Source organism: Girardinichthys multiradiatus, chromosome 6 (genome assembly GCF_021462225.1).
Source record: "Girardinichthys multiradiatus isolate DD_20200921_A chromosome 6, DD_fGirMul_XY1, whole genome shotgun sequence".
Classification (NCBI taxonomy): domain Eukaryota; kingdom Metazoa; phylum Chordata; class Actinopteri; order Cyprinodontiformes; family Goodeidae; genus Girardinichthys; species Girardinichthys multiradiatus.
In genome coordinates, this window is record NC_061799.1 from 18,458,732 (window position 1) to 18,482,366 (window position 23,635).

The following is a 23,635-nucleotide window of genomic DNA, read 5'->3' on the forward strand; positions in this document are numbered from 1 at the left end:
TCTGGCTTGTAATAATTACACCCTGCTGCCTGACACCTCAACAGCTTAATGCCCCAAAGCCTAAAGGAGAGTACATTACTACGCACACATTCACACACTGTATATACCAAAAACTCTCCTGACAACCTCTTTAAATCCTTCTGTTAGCTGCCCACCACCTTCCTACATGTACCTCGGTGCTGAGGTACATGTAGGCAAACTGAGAAAAATCCTTTTATTTTGCATGATGAGGTGATACTGAAAGGCGGCTTTTAACACGAAGGGATCTGTATCTGATCTACATAGTCTGACACACACACACAGGCATTTAACACACACACAGGTCAAAGCAACTTGCTCAAGTTCAAACCAAGCATCAGATAGCAAAATGGCAACAATAGCTCAAATAACCGAATTTTTTAGCCAAGGTATGTGAAATACTATCTCTAAATGAACAACTCGCTGATCTTTGAAGAAGGGAAGAAGGGCTACATCAGTAGAGAAGTGGCGACTAGTTTGGACTTCTAGGAACAGGAAACTGAGGCTACAATTCCCACAGCCTCACCAAAATTAGACGATAACAGATTGGACTAATTTTATCTGGTCCAATGAGTCTGGATTTCAGCTGCAGCACTCAGATGGTTGGGTCAGAGCCAACCCCTGCAACAACTGCACTTCGCTAAAACAACACAACCTACCTAAGTATCATTGCTGACCATGTCCATCCTTTTATGACAACAGTGTATCAATCTTCTGATTGCTACTTCTGGCAGGATCATGCATGATTTCACAAAGATCAAATACTCTCAAACTGGTTTTCTGAACATGTCGGTGAGTTCACTGTACCTCTATGGCATCCACTGTCACCAGATCTGAATCTAATAAAGTACGGTTAGGATGCTGTGGAAAAGGACATTCACATCAACGAGATGTAGCCAACTAATCTGTAGCAACCATGTGTTATCATGTCAGTAAGGACAAACATCTCTGAGGAGTGATGCTCTCAGACTGTGTATCAACTCCAAATAATTACATATGGACAAAAAAATAAATAAATAAAATAAAATAAAGGTCATGATCACCAAGTGCACTTAATTTTCACATTTAGACCAAAGCAAGAAGGATTAAAAAAAATATGTAGACATACATAGCAAGATAAGAAATGGTTTAAGTGTTTGAGTGCATAATCTCGTACTCGTCGTCTTCCGCTTATCCGGGACCGGGTCGCGGGGGCAGCAGACTCAACAGAGACGCCCAGACGTCCCTCTCTCCAGATACCTCCTCCAGTTCCTCCAGGGGGAGCCCAAGGCGTTCCCAGGCCAGCCGAGAGACATAGTCCCTCCAGCGTGTCCTGGGCCGTCCCCTGGGCCTCCTCCCGGTGGGACGTGCCTGGAACACCTCCCGAGGAAGGCGTCCAGGAGGCATCCGGTATAGATGCCCGAGCCACCTCAACCGGCTCCTCTCGATGTGGAGGAGCAGCGGCTCTACTCCGAGCCCCTCCCGGATGGCCGAGCTCCTCACCCTATCTCTAAGGGAGTGCCCGGCCACCCTACGGAGGAAGCTCATTTCAGCCGCTTGTATCTGGGATCTCGTTCTTTCGGTCATGACCCAACGTTCATGGCCATAGGTGAAGGTAGGAACATAGACCGACCAGTAAATTGAGAGCTTTGCTTTTCAGCTCAGCTCTCTCTTCACCACAACGGACCGGCGCAGCGCCCCCATTACTGTGGCAGCCGCACCGATCCGTCTGTCGATCTCCCGCTCCATTCTTCCCTCACTCGTGAACAAGACCCCGAGATACTTAAACTCCTCCATTTGAGGCAGGAACTCCCCTCCAACCTGAAGAGGACAAGCCACCCTTTTCCGGTCGAGTACCATGGCCTCGGACCTGGAGGAGCTGATCTTCATCCCAGCCGCTTCACACTCGGCTGCGAACCGCCACAGTGCATAATATTGAGAGAAATACATTGTTATCAGCTTGTATTGTTATTAGTGGGTATCTTTAACAACAATTACCCAACGCCACTGGTTATCTGACTTGGGAAACACACACCACATGGTCCCATTAAAACTTCCACAACAAAACAAAGACAACATATTTTTAGGGAGCCCTTAGAATACATTCCTCATAAAACATCTAGTTTTCTGCACAAAGTGAAACTTTTCTCCCAGACAACCAATTTTTAACTGTAACATCTTTCCTGCTGGGCTGCCATCGGACCTTGGTCTGATTGACTGAGCAGCTGAGCAGTGGACCTTTGATTGCTGTGTGTTATGAGCTGCTTGACAGGTTTTTTTTTTCATCTCCATGCCTCAAAGCGCAAATTTAACACTGGACTTTTTTTTAAGACTCACAACTATTTCTTCATGCAAGAACCCTGCGCAGCTTTGGCTGGAGGTTTCCAAATGCAGCCGGTGAGAACATCATTTAGTTTCGATTTCATAGCCATTTAAAATGCAGAACATGTGTTACATTACAGCTTACACAGGTTCAAAGATATAGTACAAAGCTGAAGTTAAGACTGACTCTCATGGTTTGTTACACAGAACCAGATGAATAACTGATTTAGAAGAGCTTTAAAAAACTACAATGCACTCCACTGTTAAAGGCATGCTTGGTGCATGTGAAATAGTCTTATCTAGTAAAATAGTCTTAAATAGTTGTATTTCATTGCATGAGCAAAACAAAACACTCAAAATGCAACCTTTGATTAATTACAAAACCACTGATGCCACAATTAGTGTCAACCTCTATAGTTCAAATAAAATAAAATTAGGTGAAGTTTGCATTATGTTTTAAGCTGATCACACTGTCTAGAAACTTTTATGATGCAATTAATAACTTGTTGTTTCCAGGGGGTATGAATATGAGGGGTCAGAGGTCAATTTATTTTAGCGACTCTTCAAAGTGAAACAAAAATAAGGGAACATGCCATTCAGCTGTGTGTTGATCTTCATAAGTCAAGAGTTTGTTCACATAAGAATAGCTACTTGTTTCACTTTGCCTTTCTTCAAAACTGAAAAGATAAGAGAACATGCTCTTCAAAAAAGGAAGATATGCATTCATTTTCAAAAGTCAGGAAATTACCAGACGAAAATAGCTACTAGCCTAAATTCAAAGGAAATACCATTTAAATGCCATAAGCAATGCTAATCCTCGCCAGATCAATCTAATGTGAGCTGGTCACAAACACCAAGACTGTCATGAGGAGGTTCTATCATCAATTTGCAAAAATCCTTTTGTTTTCCAAAGCTTAAAGGTAAAAGGAGAGCTGGAACTCCCTGAAACCGTATGACTTCATTTTTGATTACATTCACGGCTGAGCAGTTGATTCACACAAAATCAAATGCATACTGGACTCACTCCTGAGTGGTTTGAACTTTAGGCACTGAAAAGAACATCAGGAGAGGTAAGTGGAATCACTGACATACAACTTTGAAAGGGTCCTCTGATAAACTGAGCTCTCGCTTCATGCTGACAGCGTCAAACAGACAAATGAGTAAGAACAAAAAGAAAGGGAACCCATTAGACAGCTGTAGCCGGTAGGAACAAGTACAGAGAGAGACGTGTCATACCGACCCACATTACGTTTGCCTGCTTAGAACAAGAATGAGGAGATGAAAGAAGGAAAACTCGTGTTAAGGTGACAAGTGTTTGTCCTTTAATCGCTCTCTCCCATCTTTCTGGCATCTGAGGAAGTAATTTGAGTTGTCAAGACACACAAAACATACAAATATACACCTGGTTAAAGATACATGCACTTACATACACACACACAGACACACACAGACAAACACACGCACACTCCAGCCCTTTAGCATGAGCCCCTAGATGCTTAAAGAGAGGTTCTAGAGGAGTACTAAATACATTCCCTTATCAGCTGTAAGCGGTAGAGACAGTAGGAGAGGGCAAGGGAGTACCAAGTGCAAATGGAGGTGCTGGAGGAAACAGTGGCAGACAGACACTGAGAGGGCAAACAGGAACAGAATGCACAAGAGACACACGCAGAGAGAAAAGAAAGCAAGAGAGGGAAAGAGGCGGAGGGCTACACCAGCACAGGGTGGAGAGAGATGGAAAAGTGGCAAGTGTGTGTAAAGAAAGGGATGTCTTTGATTTAGAGTGAGAGGAATGAATAAATTACACATCTCCAAAGACAGCAAACAAAGCAGAGCAGCGCAATTTTGACAGAGCAGAGAAGCTGCAACCTCTGAGCAACAGTGTCTTCAGACTAAGAAAAATAAAAAACAACATGGCTTTATTGTGCTTTTACAGCCCTGATTATGTTGTAATTTTCTGTTAAATTAGTCTTCACAAAAACCTCCTTCTGTCTGAATATGGTTAGATGGGCTCAGCAAATGTCAGCCACAGTTCTAAGCCTGCCAACTGGCTGCTTATTTCCAGCAGCCTTGGTCTCTCCTTCCCCTGTCTGCACGTTAACATTTTCAGAATTCCCTTTCGCTTGCAAAACAGCTGCTTCAGAAAAAGCAACATAAAAACTGATAATGGCAATTGTTAAATAGATTCAGATCTATCAATAAGGCCTTTGTGTAAGACACACCAAAACAAAGTGGGGCATAAATGTGATGTGGAAGGTAAATTACATGTGGCTTTCAAATGTTTTTACAAATAAAAGCCTGAAAAGTGTGGCCTGCATATAAAACGTTGTCAAACTAGTGTCAAGAAGAAACCCATTGCTCAAAGAAATCCACATGAAGCCATGCAGGGGACCAAAGCAACTAAAGCAACAGCCTCCAGTAAACTAAGAGCCCAACCACACAGCCAGCCTACTTATGTTTTTACACTGATATACCTCATAAAACTATTACACCGACAACAGACTCTCCAGATTTTCTCTAATTTAACCACACAAGCACACTATTCAGTTAACATTGCAGAGCAGACCTATTCAAGAGTCATAAACTGATGAGACCAAACAAAAACCACTTTGAGACTTGGAAATGCAAACTCGGTTCAACAAGACAGACTATACATTCTCGTAAAATTACTGCAACAAAACATGGCATCACAAATAAAAAAATGGTTTTACTCACCACAGATGCCTAGTTGAAATTGAATCCACTTTAAAAATAAAATAAATAATTCATGAATCCATTAATTTGGTCCCAAAATGGTCATTGTTTGCTAAAGACAACTTGTGGTTTATCATTTGGTGAAGCTTTCGTTAAACTGCCAAGAGACTCAAAGCGCTCCCATTTCTGCACAGCCACCTGGGTCCGCATACAGTGGCTTGTGAAAGTACTCGGCCCCCTTGAACTTTTCAACCTTTTGCCACATTTCAGGCTTCAAACATAAAGATATAAAATTCTAATTGTTTGTGAAGAATCAACAAGTGGGACACAATTGTGAAGTGGAATGAAATTTATTGGATGTGTCAAACTAGTTTAACAAATAAAAAACTGAAAAGCAGGGTGTGCAATATTATTCGGCCCCCTTGCGTTAATACTTTGTAGCGCCACCCTTTGCTGCAATTACAGCTGCAAGTCGCTTGGGGTATGTCTCTATCAGTTTTGCACATCGAGAGACTGAAATTCTTGCCCATTCTTCCTTGCAAAACAGCTGGAGCTCAGTGAGGTTGGATGGAGAGCGTTCGTGAACAGCAGTCTTCAGCTCTTTCCACAGATTCTCAATTGGATTCAGGTCTGGACTTTGACTTGGCCATTCCAACACTTGGATACGTTTATTTGTGCACCATTTTGCTTTATGTTTTGGATCATTGTCTTGTTGGAAGATAAATCTCCGTCCCAGTCTCAGGTTTCTTGCAGACTCCAACAGGTTTTCTTCCAGAATGGTCCTGTATTTGGCCCCATCCATCTTCCCATCAATTTTGACCATCTTCCCTGTCCCTGCTGATGAAAAGCAGGCCCAAACCAGGATGCTGCCACTACCATGTTTGACAGTGGGGATGGTGTGTTCAGGGTGATGAGCTGTGTTGCTTTTACGCCAAACCGTTCGATTTTGGATTCCTCTGACCAGAACACCTTCTTCCACATGTTTGGTGTGTCTCCCAGGTGGCTTGTGGCAAACTTTAAACAAGAGTTTTTATGGATATCTTTGAGAAATGGCTTTCTTCTTGTCAGGCCAGATTTGTGCAGTGTACGACTGATTGTTGTCCTATGGACAGACTCTCCCACCTGAGCTGTAGATCTCTGCAGTTCATCCAGAGTGATCATGGGCCTCTTGGCTGCATCTCTGATCAGTCTTCTCCTTGTTTGAGATGAAAGTTTAGAGGGACGGCCGGGTCTTGTTAAGATTTGCAGTGGTCTGATACTCCTTCCATTTCAATATGATTGCTTGCACAGTGCTCCTTGGGATGTTTAAAGCTTGGGAAATCTTTTTGTATCCAAATCCGGCTTTAAACTTCTCCACAACAGTATCTCGGACCTGCCTGGTGTGTTCCTTGGTCTTCATGATGCTCTCTGCGCTTTGAACAGAACCCTGAGACTATCACAGAGCAGGTGCATTTATACGGAGACTTGATTACACACAGGTGGATTCTATTTATCATCATCAGTCATTTGGGACAACATTGGATCATTCAGAGATCCTCACTGAACTTCTGGTGTGAGTTTGCAGCACTGAAAGTAAAGGGCCGAATAATATTCCACGCCCCACTTTTCAGTTTTTTATTTGTTAAACAAATTTGACAAAACCAATAAATTTCATTCCACTTAACGATTATGTCCCACTTGTTGTTGATTCTTCACAAAAAATTAGAATTTTATATCTTTATGTTTGAAGCCTGAAATGTGACAAGAGGTTGACCAGTTCAAGGAGGCCGAATACTTTCGCAAGGCACTGTACTTCTTCCAGCACAAGAACCTTGTGAGCTGAACTGCACCTATGTCTGTGAGTTTTCATCCTTTCTGGCTTTTAACCAGAAAATGGCTAACAAATTCAGGACAGAAAAAAAGCACATACTATGCAACCTTTTTTTACAGCACATATCTTTTTACAGTTTAATGTCTATTGCATGCGACAGTCCTGACAGATCCTATGAAAGTTGCCATTAGGCCTGTGAGAATACCTCGGAATGCTGAAAAAACACCCACTGACTCCAAATCAAAATATGAGAATTTCTGATTGGCTTATACATTCCCTAATACGAAATCAGAGTAACGCTCAGACAAGAAATTGTGAGACATTATTATATTATAGATACGGTTTCCTTGTATCATTTTGATTTATTTTAAACATGTGGTGTCAAAAGATTATTAGTTTTGTTTTATTGGTCTTTGTTTATTATGTTGCTTCTGTAACCACTTAGAAACTTCTCTGAAAAGCCTGAAAGCTCGCTACTATTTGAAGCAGTGCAGGCCTCACTTGCCTTGGTTAAAATTATTGTTCATGATTCAACAATAAGAAAGAGACTGGACAAAAACTGAATCCATGGGAGAGTTCCATGGCAAAACTATTCCTGGACCAAAAACAACATAAAGACTAATTTTCAATTTGTCAAAAGCATCTTGATGATCCCCAAGTCATCTGAAAAAATATTCTGTGGAGTGCCAAGACAAAAGCGAAACTTTTTAGAAGGTTTGTGTGACATTATATCTGGTGCAAAACTAACCCAGCATTTTAAAAATAGCACATCATACTAACAGTCAAACATGGTGATGGTGTTGTGATGGTATGGGGCTGCCATGTTGCTTCAGGAAAAAAATGACCTGGCGTACTTTGAACCATGAATTCTGCTTTCCACAGGAAAATCCTGAACATCCTGGAGAACTTCGAGCCATTCGCTTGTGGGTAATGAATTTCCAATATAGGGCCGGCTTGGTTCAAATAACTTTTTTCTCTTCATTTTTAAATCATCATTTGCCTGATACTAAAATTGATTTATCTAAAGCATTTAATTCATAAGTAGAACAACAATTATTACAAACCCTGCTATAGCCTCTTTTACAGTCTGTTTATACTAAAAAGAAACAGTACTACTTTATGGGATTTAATCTTTGTCTATGCAAACATTCATCCCATCAACACACACACATATATGCTCGCTTCCCCTAAAGGGATTAAGAAACATTGGGTTGGAAAAGACAAAAAGAGAAAGATGAACCCATGATCTTTAAATGTTTAATGAGAACAGGCAATGAAGATAAGGCGTGCTTGAAGGAGAACAGGGACAGAGAGAGGAATGGCGAGGTGAAAAAGGAAGACAATGCCAGAGAAGATGGGTGAAAAGCAAAACGGGTGGCTTGTAGAGAGCAAAACGTGGAGAACAGTCTAATTATAGAAGCAGACATCAGAGCATAGACAGAAAACAACAGAGGGAAAGGGGAAAGAGCAGGAGATTTGGGGAAAAAAAGCTGTAATAGGAGGTGTCTGGTGTTTGTCTAACACAGAGAGGCCAGTAATGATTCCATTAGCGCTTCTGCCTAAGATGGAAACAGAGGGAGAGATGGAGAGAATGGAAGGGATGGAGTATGAACGAGATGGATGCTGAGATCAAAATTCACAAAGAACATTTGAAGACAACCTTGAGCATCAGAGCAGCAAAGGGACAGAAAAGAAGGAAACCAGGACCCACAAAAAGAACAAGAGGGAGAAACTCAGGCCCTTCATTAAGTGGCTTGCTCACTTCTATGTTGATTATTCAAATACAACTCCAGGCCTTTCTGTTTTTTTTTCTCTCACACTCACCTCTTTGTGTGAAAGGGAACTAGAGAGGATCATTTGAATGCATTAGTGGCGCGTGTCGTCCCCGTGGTAGACCTCCTGATTGTGTCAGGGCAGGAACCTTTTGTTCAGAACCGATGCAGAGCGCTGAAAGAAGCTCTTTAAAAGTGCAGGCTTCGTTCTCACAGGGACACATTAAAACGCAACGCACCAAGCTGCCCTAGTGCTCGCACCCTTATATGTCTTTTATGAATGTGCTTGTTAAAGAAGGCTTATTGTGGATGCAGTTATATTAGCTGGCTAAGTGAGTTTTGACAAGAAAGGGAAAAAACACAACAATAGAAATATTTGTACGATATAAAAAACATCACAAGCAACACTGTTATTTAGAACAAAAGAAATAGTGTTTCTCATATGTGAGTGTGACATTAAGCAACAAAAACCCATGGGATTTGTTTAGGTGACATATGTGGGATAGAAAATTATCTTGCTTTGTTGTGGTGAAACTGTAATTTTATGAAAATGTTCTCCAAAAAACAAAAAATTCAAATACTTCAATGGTACATAGCTGCAGAATCTGAACACCTAAGTCATAAAACCTCTCTAAAACCCCACAGCCTGAAACTCTTTCTGGTTCATATCCAACGCTATTATTAGTTGGTGCATGCACAAAGCCAAACCTGTCAAAGTTCTCTTCAAGTTTAGGACTGCAGATAGGATAACCAAGGAAGACCTCAATGTTAGGTGTCAAGGTTAGAGTTAGGTATAGGAGTTGGGGCATCAAAGCAAAGAATTTATGGATTAAAAAAGGAGTGAGAGTAGGCCATTTGGGATATATATATTCCCCTCCAGTGCCTAGAAATCTAAGAAAGGAAGATGCCCAGGGGGGCATCTAAATAAGATCTGTTACTCTTTTCAATGCAGAGGAGCACCAGCTTTACTTCAACCTCATCCTTCAGCTCCTCCTTAAAAGCATTCCAGGCATGTCAAGCTGTTTCAGGACTTAGAAAAATTATTTAAGGAGCTTTAACCCTTCTCCAGATCCACAAAGGATATCCCCATGACCCTTACAGCTGCTCCATGACAGGAAAGATCTGATAGATTGTTCCACAGCCAGGGCGAAAGCCACACTGCTTCTAGTGAATCTGGGGTTTGGACAGTAGGAGCCTTTGTGTCAACACTCTGAAGTAAACCTCCCATGGGATGCAGAGAAGGCTAATCCTTCGACAACTTGAATACATTTTCTGGTTCCCTTTCTTAAAAACTAGAACCACCATCCAGGTCTACTTAGCACAGAAAATGATCCCTTGAATATTCTTTCCACTAAAATAACTATATTAATAGGTCTGCCTGCAAATTCATCAAAATCAAGCTTTGGTGAAGCGACTGGAAACCGTTTTTTTTCACATCCACATGTCAGTCTGTCTATGATTTGGTAGACAGGAGCGACATATATTTTCTGACCTCTGACCTCAGTGTCAATACAACTTATTTATCTTTTCAGCTTCACATTTCAAGCAAAAACACAAATGTAAACTAGTAATCTGTTACTGAGTTACAGCTAGCTTGTTCAATCCCGTTATATTTGTTCTCCTTGGAGTGATAAGCCTAAAGGACTCAACGGGTGAATTCATGGAGGTCAACCATTTTGCAGCATCAAGGTGAATCTCGGTCCCACAATGTGTAAAGTGACATAAACTGGCACAGTGAGGACAGTGAAATCATTTGAAAACCTGTCAGTGAGATCACCTGTGATATAACTACACCAGACAGACAGACAGGCAGACAGCTCAGCAGTCTGTCTCATGATTGAGATGCAGCCAGCATTCTGCTACGATCTGTGCACATTACCAGTCTGCAAACTGCAGAGCACATTTTGTTCTTATTCACTTGTCTCTAAGGACCAACTGCCAAGTTTTCTGAGTGTCTTGGCGGCTGCTTCTCCAAAACAAATGAAATTGCATTGTGTGCACCCATTTCTAGTTTGTAGAGATGAATATCTGTGCTCCAATTTTCCCAAAGAAGTGAGTCCTTGGGGACAGGTGACAGCATGAGCATAATACCGATTCCTCAATTCAAAATGCACGCATGCACAGTATGCTTGCATGCACATACACCCACCAACTCGCACTCATATACCACACACACCATCTGGAGGAGCTTTACAACTCAATAATCTTTCTCCACAAGGCATACCTTTTCCCTCCACAACACACATCAGTGGGCACTCACACACACACACACACACACACACACACACACACACACACACACACACACAAACAATGTATTAACAACGCATGCTGCTCTTCTTCGTGAACATAAGATATTCCACTCTTACAAACTAACACACAAAAAAGAGGAGATTCTTTAGAGCAAACTTTTCCACTCCTTTTGCTGTTCATGCATGATGCTACTGAGCAATGAAAATTCAAATTTAGCTACTTTCAGCATCAATTATGTTTTTTAAATCAAGTCAGTGGAAGCACAGATATGTCAGAAGCAATTTTTTTCAAAGAATAAGGTTTTTCTATAACATGTCTGCAGTTCATTTAGGCTGCCAGAGAGAGAGAGAGCAAGATTTTCTGCAGATAGCAGAAAGGCTGTATTTATTTCATTTGTGCCTTTAACCTCTGTCTGTCATGGAATATGTTGGATTTAGAAATGTTGGCAACTTTTTAGAAAACATCCATATTCGCTAGCAAACACACACTGTAAGTAGTAATCTTTCATTTACTAGTCAAGCTAAAATAAGACGCTGAAACAAGTTTTAAAATTCAATCCTTTTCCTTCTTTGAAAAACAATAAAACTGTGCAATTGCTCTCACACACTCACAAGCTCATCTCTTCTCCTAATATAAATATAAATAACAGCAGGAAGAGGAGAAAAATGTTTTTTAATGCTGTTGTTATATCTTTGTGTATCACAGCTCTTAAAGAGAAGTTGTATTTAGCTCAAATATTTATCGGCAGGTCAAAACTTCACAACTGGAGATTTGAAATCAGCCACAAAACTCTAATAGGTGAATCTCTACTTAAATATTTTCTTAAATTTGACTTGCTTGGTGAAACGTTGGCACATTTCTAAGGCCTTTTTTTCCCTCCCAGAAACTGGGACATCCATTGAAAGACCTTTGATTATGCCACCACACTAGGCAGAGCACAAATGACAAACCTACTTTTACAAAAGGTATCATGTATTAAATCTTTCCTGGAATAGAAAGCTATCTCTAATTACATCTGCATTGTTTAATTTATCTCAGTTTTTCACACATTTGCATACTTCTAAATTCATCCCACTCAATCCTTGGCACCGCCACCCCACTCACGTTGGCAGATGTCCTTGTTCTCCTCAAAGCCTGGTTTGCACACACATCTCCCGATGGGGACCAGCCAGCCTCCGTCTGCACTGCAATACATCTTGGGTGGCTCAAACTCCTCGGAGGCGTTGACACAAACCCCATGGACCTCCACCAGCGCTGTGTCTCCTCCTGTTATTGTGTCGGGGAACTGGGCCAAGTTGAGCACAGTCAGAGGACACTTCTTGTAGAAGACCCTGACTGAGACCAGAGCGATACAAGCACCCAGGTCTTGGAAGGCCAGGTAGAAACCCTTTTTACTCAGGTTGCTGATGTCTCGCACTTCTGTGTTCAGCTTCAGGACACGGTCACCAACATCAACCTGTGGAAAAGCATTACAGGTTTTCTTAGTTTCTTTAAAAGACATTTAAGGCTGTTGCATTACTAAAACTAGATTAACACTAATTTGCAAGCAAAAGTTGAGCAACAATCAGTTTACATTTTTTTTCCATTTATGGTAAATGGCCTGCACTTGTGTAGTCCTTTATTAAGTCCCCAGAGACCCCAAAGCACTTTACACTACTATCAGTCATCCACCCATTCATACACACATTCACACGCTGACAGTGGTATGCTAACATTGTAGCGACAGCTGCCCTAGTGCAGACTCACAGAGGTGAGGCTACCATACAATCATCACCACTGGGCCTTCTGACCACTTTCAGCTGGCAAGGCGGGTGAAGTGTCTTGCCCAAGGACACAACGACTGAGGCGGGCAGAGTTCAAACTAGCAACCCACCGGAGGATGGACCCCTACCACCGTCGCCCCCTAGTTAGTAATGCTAATGTTGCTAATCCTGTTAATCATTCAAAATGCTAATGCAAGATGCCAAATATAGATTAAAATATCAAATTTGAAATAATTTTGTTTTATTCTGAAAGAATTTGTGAAATCCTCTTTAACTGAAGATCTGTGAAACAGTGAATGCTCTCTTACATACATACAGTCTTACCTCCAGTCCCAAATACATAACTAATGATTAGTCACGACAAAGAAATATTAATAAACTAACACATAGCAGCAAATAAAAGCTTTTTTTCTCACAAATGTTAAGTTAAAAACAGCTTTTATTTATTTAGAATGGATTACGTAGAAGGAAATTGCAATACTTTGTAGTTTTGCAAACTTGAACATATTGAGGTGCAACAAAAGCTAATAAGCTTCACTCTTGTCTTGTAAAGGAGTAAATTAGATATGATGTTATTCATTTTAGCAGGGTTTTATTTGACAGATTTTATAATCTGAGGGTAATGTATTTGTAGATTTTCAGTAAAGCAGCAGGCAACATATTTTACATGATACATTATCTAGAAAGTTCAATTTTCAATATATGTAGAAAGTGTAGTTTTTAGAAAGAAGAATATAAGCACTTTGGAGGTCAATAAAACTGGTGACTGGAAATCATCCGCAAAATGTCTGATTAGTGCATTTCCATTTAACTGGTGAAATTATACAAAGTTCATTGGCCAAAACAGAACTGGACAGGTCACACCTCAAACAAAAACAGCCTGGTCAGTGCATCTCTACCAAGTACTGACATTTTCAAAACTAAATGGAACAGGATAATCCAAGTTAAAAGTCCAACTGAGTTCATTTTTAAGCAATCTTTTAAAAGCCTATCAAGTCTTATTGTGTAACATTTCCTTTTTTTTTAACAAATATTGTCTGATGTGTACAGGTCCTTCTCAAAATATTAACATATTGTGATAAAGTTCATTATTTTCCATAATGTCATGATGAAAATTTAACATTCATATATTTTAGATTCATTGCACACTAACTGAAATATTTCAGGTCTTTTATTGTCTTAATACAGATGATTTTGACATACAGCTCATGAAAACCCAAAATTCCTGTCTCACAAAATTAGCATATCATTAAAAGGGTCTCTAAACGAGCTATGAACCTAATCATCTGAATCAACAAGTTAACTCTAAACACCTGCAAAAGATTCCTGAGGCCTTTAAAACTCCCAGCCTGGTTCATCACTCAAAACCCCAATCAGGGTAAGACTGCCGACCTGACTGCTGTCCAGAAGGCCACTATTGACACCCTCAAGCAAGAGGGTAAGACACAGAAAGAAATTTCTGAACGAATAGGCTGTTCCCAGAGTGCTGTATCAAGGCACCTCAGTGGGAAGTCTGTGGGAAGGAAAAAGTGTGGCAGAAAACGCTGCACAACGAGAAGAGGTGACCGGACCCTGAGGAAGATTGTGGAGAAGGGCCAATTCCAGACCTTGGGGGACCTGCGGAAGCAGTGGACTGAGTCTGGAGTAGAAACATCCAGAGCCACCATGCACAGGCGTGTGCAGGAAATGGGCTACAGGTGCCGCATTCCCCAGGTCAAACCACTTTTGAACCAGAAACAGCGGCAGAAGCGCCTGACCTGGGCTACAGAGAAGCAGCACTGGACTGTTGCTCAGTGGTCCAAAGTACTTTTTTTGGATGAAAGCAAATTCTGCATGTCATTCGGAAATCAAGGTGCCAGAGTCTGGAGGAAGACTGGGGAGAAGGAAATGCCAAAATGCCAGAAGTCCAGTGTCAAGTACCCACAGTCAGTGATGGTCTGGGGTGCCGTGTCAGCTGCTGGTGTTGGTCCACTGTGTTTTATCAAGGACAGGGTCAATGCAGCTAGCTATCAGGAGATTTTGGAGCACTTCATGCTTCCATCTGCTGAAAAGCTTTATGGAGATGACGATTTCATTTTTCAGCACGACCTGGCACCTGCTCACAGTGCCCAAAACCACTGGTAAATGGTTTACTAACCATGGTATCACTGTGCTCAATTGGCCTGCCAACTCTCCTGACCTGAACCCCATAGAGAATCTGTGGGATATTGTGAAGAGAACGTTGAGAGACTCAAGACCCAACACTCTGGATGAGCTAAAGGCCCTCCATAAGACCTCAGCAGTGCCACAGGCTGATTGCCTCCATGCCACGCTGCATTGATGCAGTCATTTCTGCAAAAGGATTCCCGACCAAGTATTGAGTGCATAACTGTACATGATTATTTGAAGGTTGACGTTTTTTGTATTAAAAACACTTTTCTTTTATTGGTCGGATGAAATATGCTAATTTTGTGAGATAGGAATTTTGGGTTTTCATGAGCTGTATGTCAAAATCATCCGTATTAAGACAATAAAAGACCTGAAATATTTCAGTTAGTGTGCAATGAATCTAAAATATATGAATGTTAAATTTTCATCATGACATTATGGAAAATAATGAACTTTATCACAATATGCTAATATTTTGAGAAGGACCTGTATATCAAACAGAGAATCTATAATTTATTTAAACTGTCAGCACTGTAACTGTCAACCATAATGCTACAACTTTTCCATACATGTAGGACATGAGCTGTTTCCTTATAGGTGTGTGTGAGTGTGTGTCCATACCTGTGTAAAGCTCTCATCTGCAGCAATAGTGTCAATCTTGACATACTGGCTTTCCTTGATGAACCAAAGGTTGACATTGTTGGACTCATAGTAGTACATGTTGAAAGTCTGCAAAACGAAAGCGTATGCCGGTTATAAAGTTGAATAAATGTCAGGCAGGCAGACATTTAAACTTTAAACAACATTAAGCTGCTATGTTAGCATTTGTTTACTTCTTAAAATTCCCCCCATCTGTCTGAATGTTAGTGAGTGTTTTCATGCAGCTGTGTAGGTGTGTTACTTAAAATTATAGTAAAGACAAGTGAAAGAAACAAGTTGCAAAGATACATTGAAATACACATGAAGTTTCAGAAGTATCTTTTGTTTCAGCCTTTACATTTTTTATCTATTCATAATCCATCAAAGTGCACTTTAACTTGTATGTGCTTGTTTTCAGTGTTTCTTGAACATAAAAGGCTGACAAAATGAAACAATGCTCTTTTGCTGTAGTTGCTGCTCTGCAGCATAATGTATTACACTCAAGAGAAGCACTAATTTCACCCAAGTGATAATTAAATTACGAGCAATTCAAGTCGACTCTATGAGCCTGACATGAATAAATATGTTAATGCGCTGCCTACAAAGAAAGTAAATCGGCAAAATGTTGTTAAATTATACAGCATAATAAATTAAATGTTTATTTGCAGTTGAGAGACCCCATTCACAACATAAAAAATATCTATTGTCTCTGAAGTTTGCATTACTTAGAGATTAATTTGTTTTAATTTCTAAATGTTTAAACTAATATGACACTCCCTTTATAAATATAAAATGCTCGCCCACATTTAAAATATCAAAAACAAGCTAGATTACAATACAAAAGTTTGATTTAAATAGCCCAGAGAAGCAGATTAAGAAATGTTCTTTAACTGTGTTTCAGGTCTGACTTTAATAAAGATCCTTCCTCAATAAAAGAAAAAGATATAGTCAAACACAAAGTCAAACACTTTTAAGAGCAGACAGTTACAAAATAGCATCCACCGAGCTGGCCAGTCTTCAGAATTCAGCGCACAATGAGGGAACAAGAAGTAACAAAAAGAGAAAATCAAGACTCAGACATTTGTTGTTCCCATGCTGTCCCTGTTACTGTAAGTGTGCAGAATGATGCAGACCTCTTTGCAGGTACCAGAGACCCCAGGCAGGCTGTTACAGTCTCTCAAGGTGAACTTGATCTCGATGTAGACTCGCTGCGCTCCCTCCCGGCTGATGTGCCGTGTCCGCAGCCAGTTGTTTTGATTGGCCTCCATCACGCTGCACACCTGGTAGGTTCTCATCGGGGTGTTCCTCTCATCCATCACACTGATCTCCTCCCACTGAGGATGATAAAGACAGGGATGTGTTATCTAGCTGTTGCAATTATATTTCAGTCTGAAAAGACTCACAAAGAGAGGGTTGACAATTAGAAATGTTTTAATGATGTGAAATTATATTATTATATCTTTAGTGCTCGGACCTGGGAGGAAGACATGAATGCTGAGAATGATATGAGCTAAGATGAACATTTGTAAGGCTTAGATTTAGAGATGTCTTCCCCCTGATCCGACACTGGTGGTGGATTGGCGGCCAGGGAGCGAGGAACCCAGGAGTAGATGTGAAGAAAGATGGTGGAGGTGGGGTGGAGGAGGGATGAGCTCAGCTGACAGGCGCGGAGGAACACAGCCAAAGATCCTTTAAAAACGAGGCGTCAGAAGGTGATTGGATGATGAATCAGGTGGACAGGATGCTGATTGGAAGGCCGGGAGACGCACAGGGAAGTAATTGGACGGTGGAGACGGCGATGGTGAGTCATTCATTCTGAATTTTCGTTTGAACTCCATTTCAGAGGCTGGTTTAAGGTTTTGTGAAACTATCAGATGAACTTTTTATGTACAGGTGTATCTAAATAAATTAGATTATTAATGAAAAAAAACTCTTTCAGTAATTCTATTCAGTAGGTGAAACACATTATTTGTAGTGTAGATCAATTACTCTCCAATTTACATATTTATTTTAATTTTGATGAATATGCCTTCCAGCTAAGGAAAACGCCAAATTCTGTTTCTCAGGAAATTTGAAGGTAACAAAAGAGAAATTAAAACATTTTTCGATACAGAAATTGTATTTTATGTCTATGTTTTTAGCCTACATCATCTTGGGAGGACTGCTGACATTGGCGGTTGTCCACCAGACAATGGCATCTTCAACAAGGAGTACAAGCCAAAAACGTTATTGCTAGAAAAGCTGGTTATTCATTATGTGCAAATTAATGGAAAGTTAAGCGGAAGGAAAAAGTGAGGCAAAAATCATGCACATGCCGTAGGGATAACTGAGAGGTTTGTGAAGCCAAACATATTTAAACGTTTGAGTGGGGATTCACAAGGCAAGGACTGCAGCTGAAGTACATTAAGAGTCACCACACGGACATATCCAGGATAGGAGTTACAACTGTTGAATTCTTTCGGTTAACCTTCTCCTGAACCAATTACAATGTCAGAAGCGTCTTGCCTGAGTAAAAGACAAAAAGAACTAGACTTTTCCAGGACAGCCCAGCTGTTAGGCTGTACAATTTTTGCTTTTCATTTGGAAATCAAAGTCCCAGAGTCTGGAGAAAAGTGGAGAGGCATAGAACCCCAGGGTCTTAATTAGTTATAGAAACTATAATCATAAAAATTAGGCATAAATGCTTAAAATATCTCTGTGTGTAATAAATCATTACACAATGGTCACTTTAATTGAAATAATTAAATAAATTAATTATGTGATGAGATTCCAATTTACTAGAAGTAAATTGGAATATAAAAAACAGGGACAAAAAAAGTACGGGTGTATGGATTGAAAAGGAGGGAAAGTATGATGAAAGATGGTTTGGAAGATTCAGTAAATGGGTATGTGATGAGGAGATGGAGAAAGAAAGAATACAAATGTGAGCGCTGCTGAGAAACATATGTGCTGAAGTGGAAATCTCTTTAACTAAAACATACATATCTAATCAAAGACCAGGTTGATGCAGCTCAAGAACTGCAGACTAACATTCAGCTGCACATAACTCGCTTGACAACAGTACCACTCAGCTGTAATCTTGTTTATCATTGCTCAGTACACAAAGACAATGTAGTTCAGTCACTGCTGTAGGGAAAACTTGGCTCAAGCTCATTGAACTGTGGTTTGGAGTAAACCAACACTGGGGCCGTATGTTCTGTTTTCATGTCTGTATGAATATGAGTGATGATCTGTGTCAAGATGACTGAAGGAATTTCTTTGTCCATGCTCCGCATGTGCTCAGACTGTTTTTCTATACAATGAACGCGTGATTAAGAGCTTAAGAGGCAGAAGTGTCTGACACTGAGAGAAACCTGGAGGAGGAGGAGAGAGAGAGAGGAGCAGGAGTAGGTAGGACAGAGCTACTTTGTCTCCTGTCATCTACTACCATCTGTTTCCACTTCTGACTTAGGCAGTAATTGAGAACACTTCTTGCATGAACAGGAAAACATTTCTATCCGCACACACAAAAAGAACATTTCTATTCCATAAAGAAAAAAGGGGGAAAGAGAAAATAAACCAATGTGGTTTCAGTGACTTTAACTATATGATCCATACAAGTGCAGGCTAAATGAATTTTTTTCTGCACACACACGAAACTTCTCAGACACCATCTGGATGAGTCCTGGTCTGTGGTAAAGGAAATAGAGGACCACCATCTTTGTTCTGCGCTCCTGTCATCATCTAAAGATTGAAGCTTTGACCTCCACAGTGATGGGCACACTTCAACCTCCAGCTGGCAAATCTTATAAATCTGTAATGCACATGCACATATGCATGCACCTGCAGTAGCCTAAGTTTGCATCAATCCAGTCTCCCTCCCAACCTATGAATTGAGCCGAATCCCAAGGCATCACATTATTAGCATTGTTCAGTGTCATTTTTCAATGCCATGTGTATTCTAACAGATGTGAACAAAAGTCCTCATGACAGCTGGAACTGGCGGCATGAAACAAAACTAAAAGCTTAGCTGAGGTGGCACTGAAGCAGTTCTCCATAGGGAGCGGCTACTTCACGGCCAAAACATGAAAAATAACAATGTAGTTAAAAAAAAAATAAAAAATTCACCTTTCAACAATACAAAGAGTTTTTAGCCCAGTAAAGATTGAACATGACATAGAGCTCAGAAATGTTTTGAGATGTAGCGGGAGGGTAATGCGCTGGACTTTGTGGTCCTGCAAGTAGAGTTTTAAGTGGAACATTTCAAACAAAAGGACATCATGCTTGTAAATAAACTGACAAATGCAACTATTTTCTTTGGTAAAAATATGAAATTATCCCAACAGTTATTAAATTGTCTAATTTGGTGTATTCTAGAGTATTATGTTCACAGTCATTGTCAATCTTCTACAAACAAAAATCATACTGATGTCTGTTGCATATACCGTATAACTATCTAAATAGTTGTTTAAACAAAAGTAAACAGCGAGAAGTTATGCTTTATTGACTTCTTGAAGAAGTATCCTACTTTGCAGTTAGTATTAACCATAAAATAGGATTGTTTTAAGATTTGCAGTGAGGTTCTTTTTAAAAGCTTTAGCATTTAGTATCTTACTTGGAGTAGCACACTCTCTTGGCATTGCCATTTAGTTTAAATCCAGATTACTTAGACTTGTAGTTGGAAACTAATGGGTTGTTCAACAGCGGTCAAGACCGAAGCGGACGTCTGGTGTCGTGAAACAACTCCTGTATCCAAAAACTACAACTAAAGCCATGCTAAAAGCAAAGACATTTTTGGCGGTTTTGGGAAATGCTATTTTACTTATTTTGGCACTTACTTACATTTCTAATGGGTAGTTACACTCACTAGAAAGGTTTTGTTCTCAGCACGAGTTTCACACAGGAATACTATTAGTGGCACATAGACTCCTACCGTCATTTCTCATACAAATAATCACTGGGTCCTAAATAAACACCTGTCCAATGCAAATGTGAAAGTGTTTCCAAAGTTTATAAAATTACTTTTGCATAAACCGCTATAATGTTTTTAGAATAGTTGTTTTAAGACAGTAGAAGTCCACTTCCTTCTTAGCCTGTTTAGGATGAGTTGTTAGCTTCAGCCTCTGGGTCCAATTAATTCTGGATTTACAGACAATAAAGATCGAGGGTTAACCTACTACTGGTACGTGGCTGACTGCTTATAACCTTGTAACAATGCCTCAGTTCAAAAATCCTGAACTATTTTTTTTTTTTTAAATAAAGTATAGTTTGGGGTATTGACAGGAAAGGGGAAATGGGAGTGAGAATGGACAAGTGTGATGGTAGATAAAATAACTGAAAAACTTTTTACAGTGAAAAAAAATAAAAATGTCAAAATAGAATAATGTGAACAAAACAGCAACACGGCTGCAAAGCTACCCTCAGACAACCTGAGTCTGAGCTGAGATTAAATGTTTGAAGTTAATCTGATGTGAGTGCTCCCCAACACTTCAGAAATTTTGATGCATTTTCCCTCTGAGACCCTAATGCTAGAACACATCCACACACACACAGACCCACACACATTCTAGCTCACTGAAAATATTCAGATGATTTTAATCTACTCAACCTCATCTGTGTATGAGTTGGAGCTCAAACAAAACCAGCTCCTTTTTGATTCAACTGCTTTCCACCAGAATCCGACAGACAGACTAAGGAAGAAAAAGTGAAAACAGACACCCAATTCCAGCAGCAACTTAAACATTTAAAGAGAACACAAAGTACTGTACAAGTTGAATCACTTTATATGCACAAAAATGATAGCCATTGTGAACAGCAACACTCGATTTAATTAAAAGTACAAAACACAAGACAGAGAAAGAAAAAGGGATAGAAGAAGGGAGGGGGGAAATAAGTGTTGGTAAATTACAGGCGCCTGGCAGCTAAACAGACCCATCTGTGCAGAGCTGAGAGCAGTCGGACATCACAGGACGGTCACACACATCCACCCACACAAACGCACAGAGCTGAGCCTCAAGGGATTGGTGATTAAAGCATTTATGGGAATAGTCATTGAGGGATAAAGAGGGTTTTATAATAATGTCTCTGTTTATTTCTTTGTAAGCAGAGTTTGGAGTGGCTGGATTACTGCCATTTCCTGGTGAGCGTCTTATTTCCCTAGTTGGCAAGTCTGTTCATCATCACTTTTTCCTGGTGTAAAGCACAGGTGTGTGTGAAACAACTTTGTTGCCCCCAATATCTGCCAATGATACAACAGCTGCTGAACAGAAAGCCTGCAAGCTGCAAACACAACTGGGAAATGTTTGGAGAGGCTCAAGAGTTAACGCTCCTTTTGTTCTTCAGAGCCCACGTCCACAAAAATACCACACATGCAATCTTCAGACTGTTCAGTGTTTATTCTGTCCAAACATTAATTAACGTTCATAATAAAAAAAATAATAATCTGTGTTCTCGGCCCATCAGTCCGAAGCTCGTCCGATTGCTTTGAAGTGAAGCACAGATGTCAGATTGGGGTTTTAGTTCAACCACTCACAAGCTTAAATTAATATCCACCCTTTTGCAACCATCTGATGGCTTCACCTATGTGGAGATAATTGCCCTACAAGCTGTGGCTTAGCAGAGAATGAGAAGTTTGGGGAAAAACAGAGATAGAACATCAGAGGAAAAAAAAAGGCTGAGGAGCCTATGGGGAATTGAGAGGCTGTGGGGGTTCCTATTTTCAAACATCATTAGGACATCTCTGTTTTATGTCTCTCACAAGGAACATCCCCCACCAAACAATGACAGAAGTGGGTCGCTCCGCTGAGTCTCGGCCATATCCGGCCCAGCACAACCTGGATTAACAATGACCTGTGAGGGTCAAGTGTCCTTTTGGACTAACTCATGTAGACACTGGTCACATATTAGTGGGAATTGGCTCTCACTGGGCATAATCCTCAGGATTATGGTTCAAAGGTCAACTAGATAATCCTCTGATATGAAACACAGAGGCTTCTCACAACCCTGGCAAATCTATCAATTTATATATTTCTGTAGACAAACCATTTATTTTCACTTACATTACCTTCCAGATGTATTGACGCTATTTTAACTATTTACACTAGTCACATTACAACAACAGACTTTAATTTGTTTTTTTGGACTCCGTGTGATGGACCAACACAAAGTAGTCCATACTTGACAAATAAATCCATAAATGACAACAATTACATGGCTTTCAAACTTTTTTACTAACAAAAATCTGAAAACAGTGGGATGTTTTTGTATTCAGCACCACACATTGCCCGTTCCTATTCGAAAAACCACCCAAGTTTGGTCTAATTGGATTGAAATTGCCCATGAACAGCAACTTTCAAGTTCTGCCATATAATCTGAATTGAATTTAAGTTAGTACTTTGACTAGGCCACTCTAACAAATGAATATTTCACCTTTGGTCTTTTCATACCTTAGATTTAACAAGACAGCTTGTGTTTTATTATCCCACAATAGAAGATAAAATTACAAGTAAGATATTTAAATCCCAAGTGTGTGGCTTGTTTGGACCAAAATGATTGTTTTAGGATGAAAGATTGAGATACAGGAAAGTTTCTCCAGCTAGAATCATAAAATCAAAGTCCTGCAAACCCTATGACCAAGACAAAGTTTTATTGTTGTTTTTTATTTTTTTCCAGTATCACCATCACCCTATCTTCTGTGTAATAACTCTGGGGAGATGTTAATGGTCAATCTCTGTGGGAATATAGTGGACTAAGGTGTGCATGCCCCATAAAGGTACAAAACAACAATCAATAACAGACAGGAGTCCTAGAACAGCAGACTAGAGGGAGCACCAAGAATATGTGCAGATGTCTGATTTATTGACTAGTCCCAGACCAATCAATAGCTACAACTCTTCTGAATATTTAATCCTTAGTTTTCCTCATCCAAATTGCAAAGCACTAAAACCACTTCTGCTTGTTGTTTTGTACCATCCACCAGGCCCTTATTCTCAATTTTTAGATCAGTTTTCAGACCTTTTATCTGATTTAGTGTTAAATACAGATAAGGTTATTATAGTGGGAGATTTTAACATTCATGTTGACACTGAAAGTGATACCCTACATATAGCGCTTAATGCTATCTTAGACTCAATTCGCTTTGCTCAAAACATTAACAAACCTACCTACCTTTGTCTTCATTCTCTGGACCTTGTGCTGACATATGGCATTGAGTGTAAAGACATAATATTTTCTCATAACCCTGTCCTGTCTGACCATTTCTT

The 23,635-nt window shown here is 40.1% G+C and overlaps 1 protein-coding gene across 1 annotated transcript in view; it reads right to left on the minus strand.

Annotated features, from left to right (window-relative positions):
* epha4b (eph receptor A4b) overlaps positions 1-23,635 on the minus strand; it is a 154,244-nt gene that overhangs the window by 92,151 nt on the left and 38,458 nt on the right. The window contains exons 3-5 of the mRNA XM_047368770.1: positions 16,529-16,729; positions 15,378-15,485; positions 11,950-12,301 (exon numbers count right to left, since the gene is read on the minus strand). Coding sequence (XP_047224726.1) covers positions 11,950-12,301; positions 15,378-15,485; positions 16,529-16,729 — 661 coding nt within the window. The remainder of the gene's footprint in view (positions 1-11,949; positions 12,302-15,377; positions 15,486-16,528; positions 16,730-23,635) is intronic.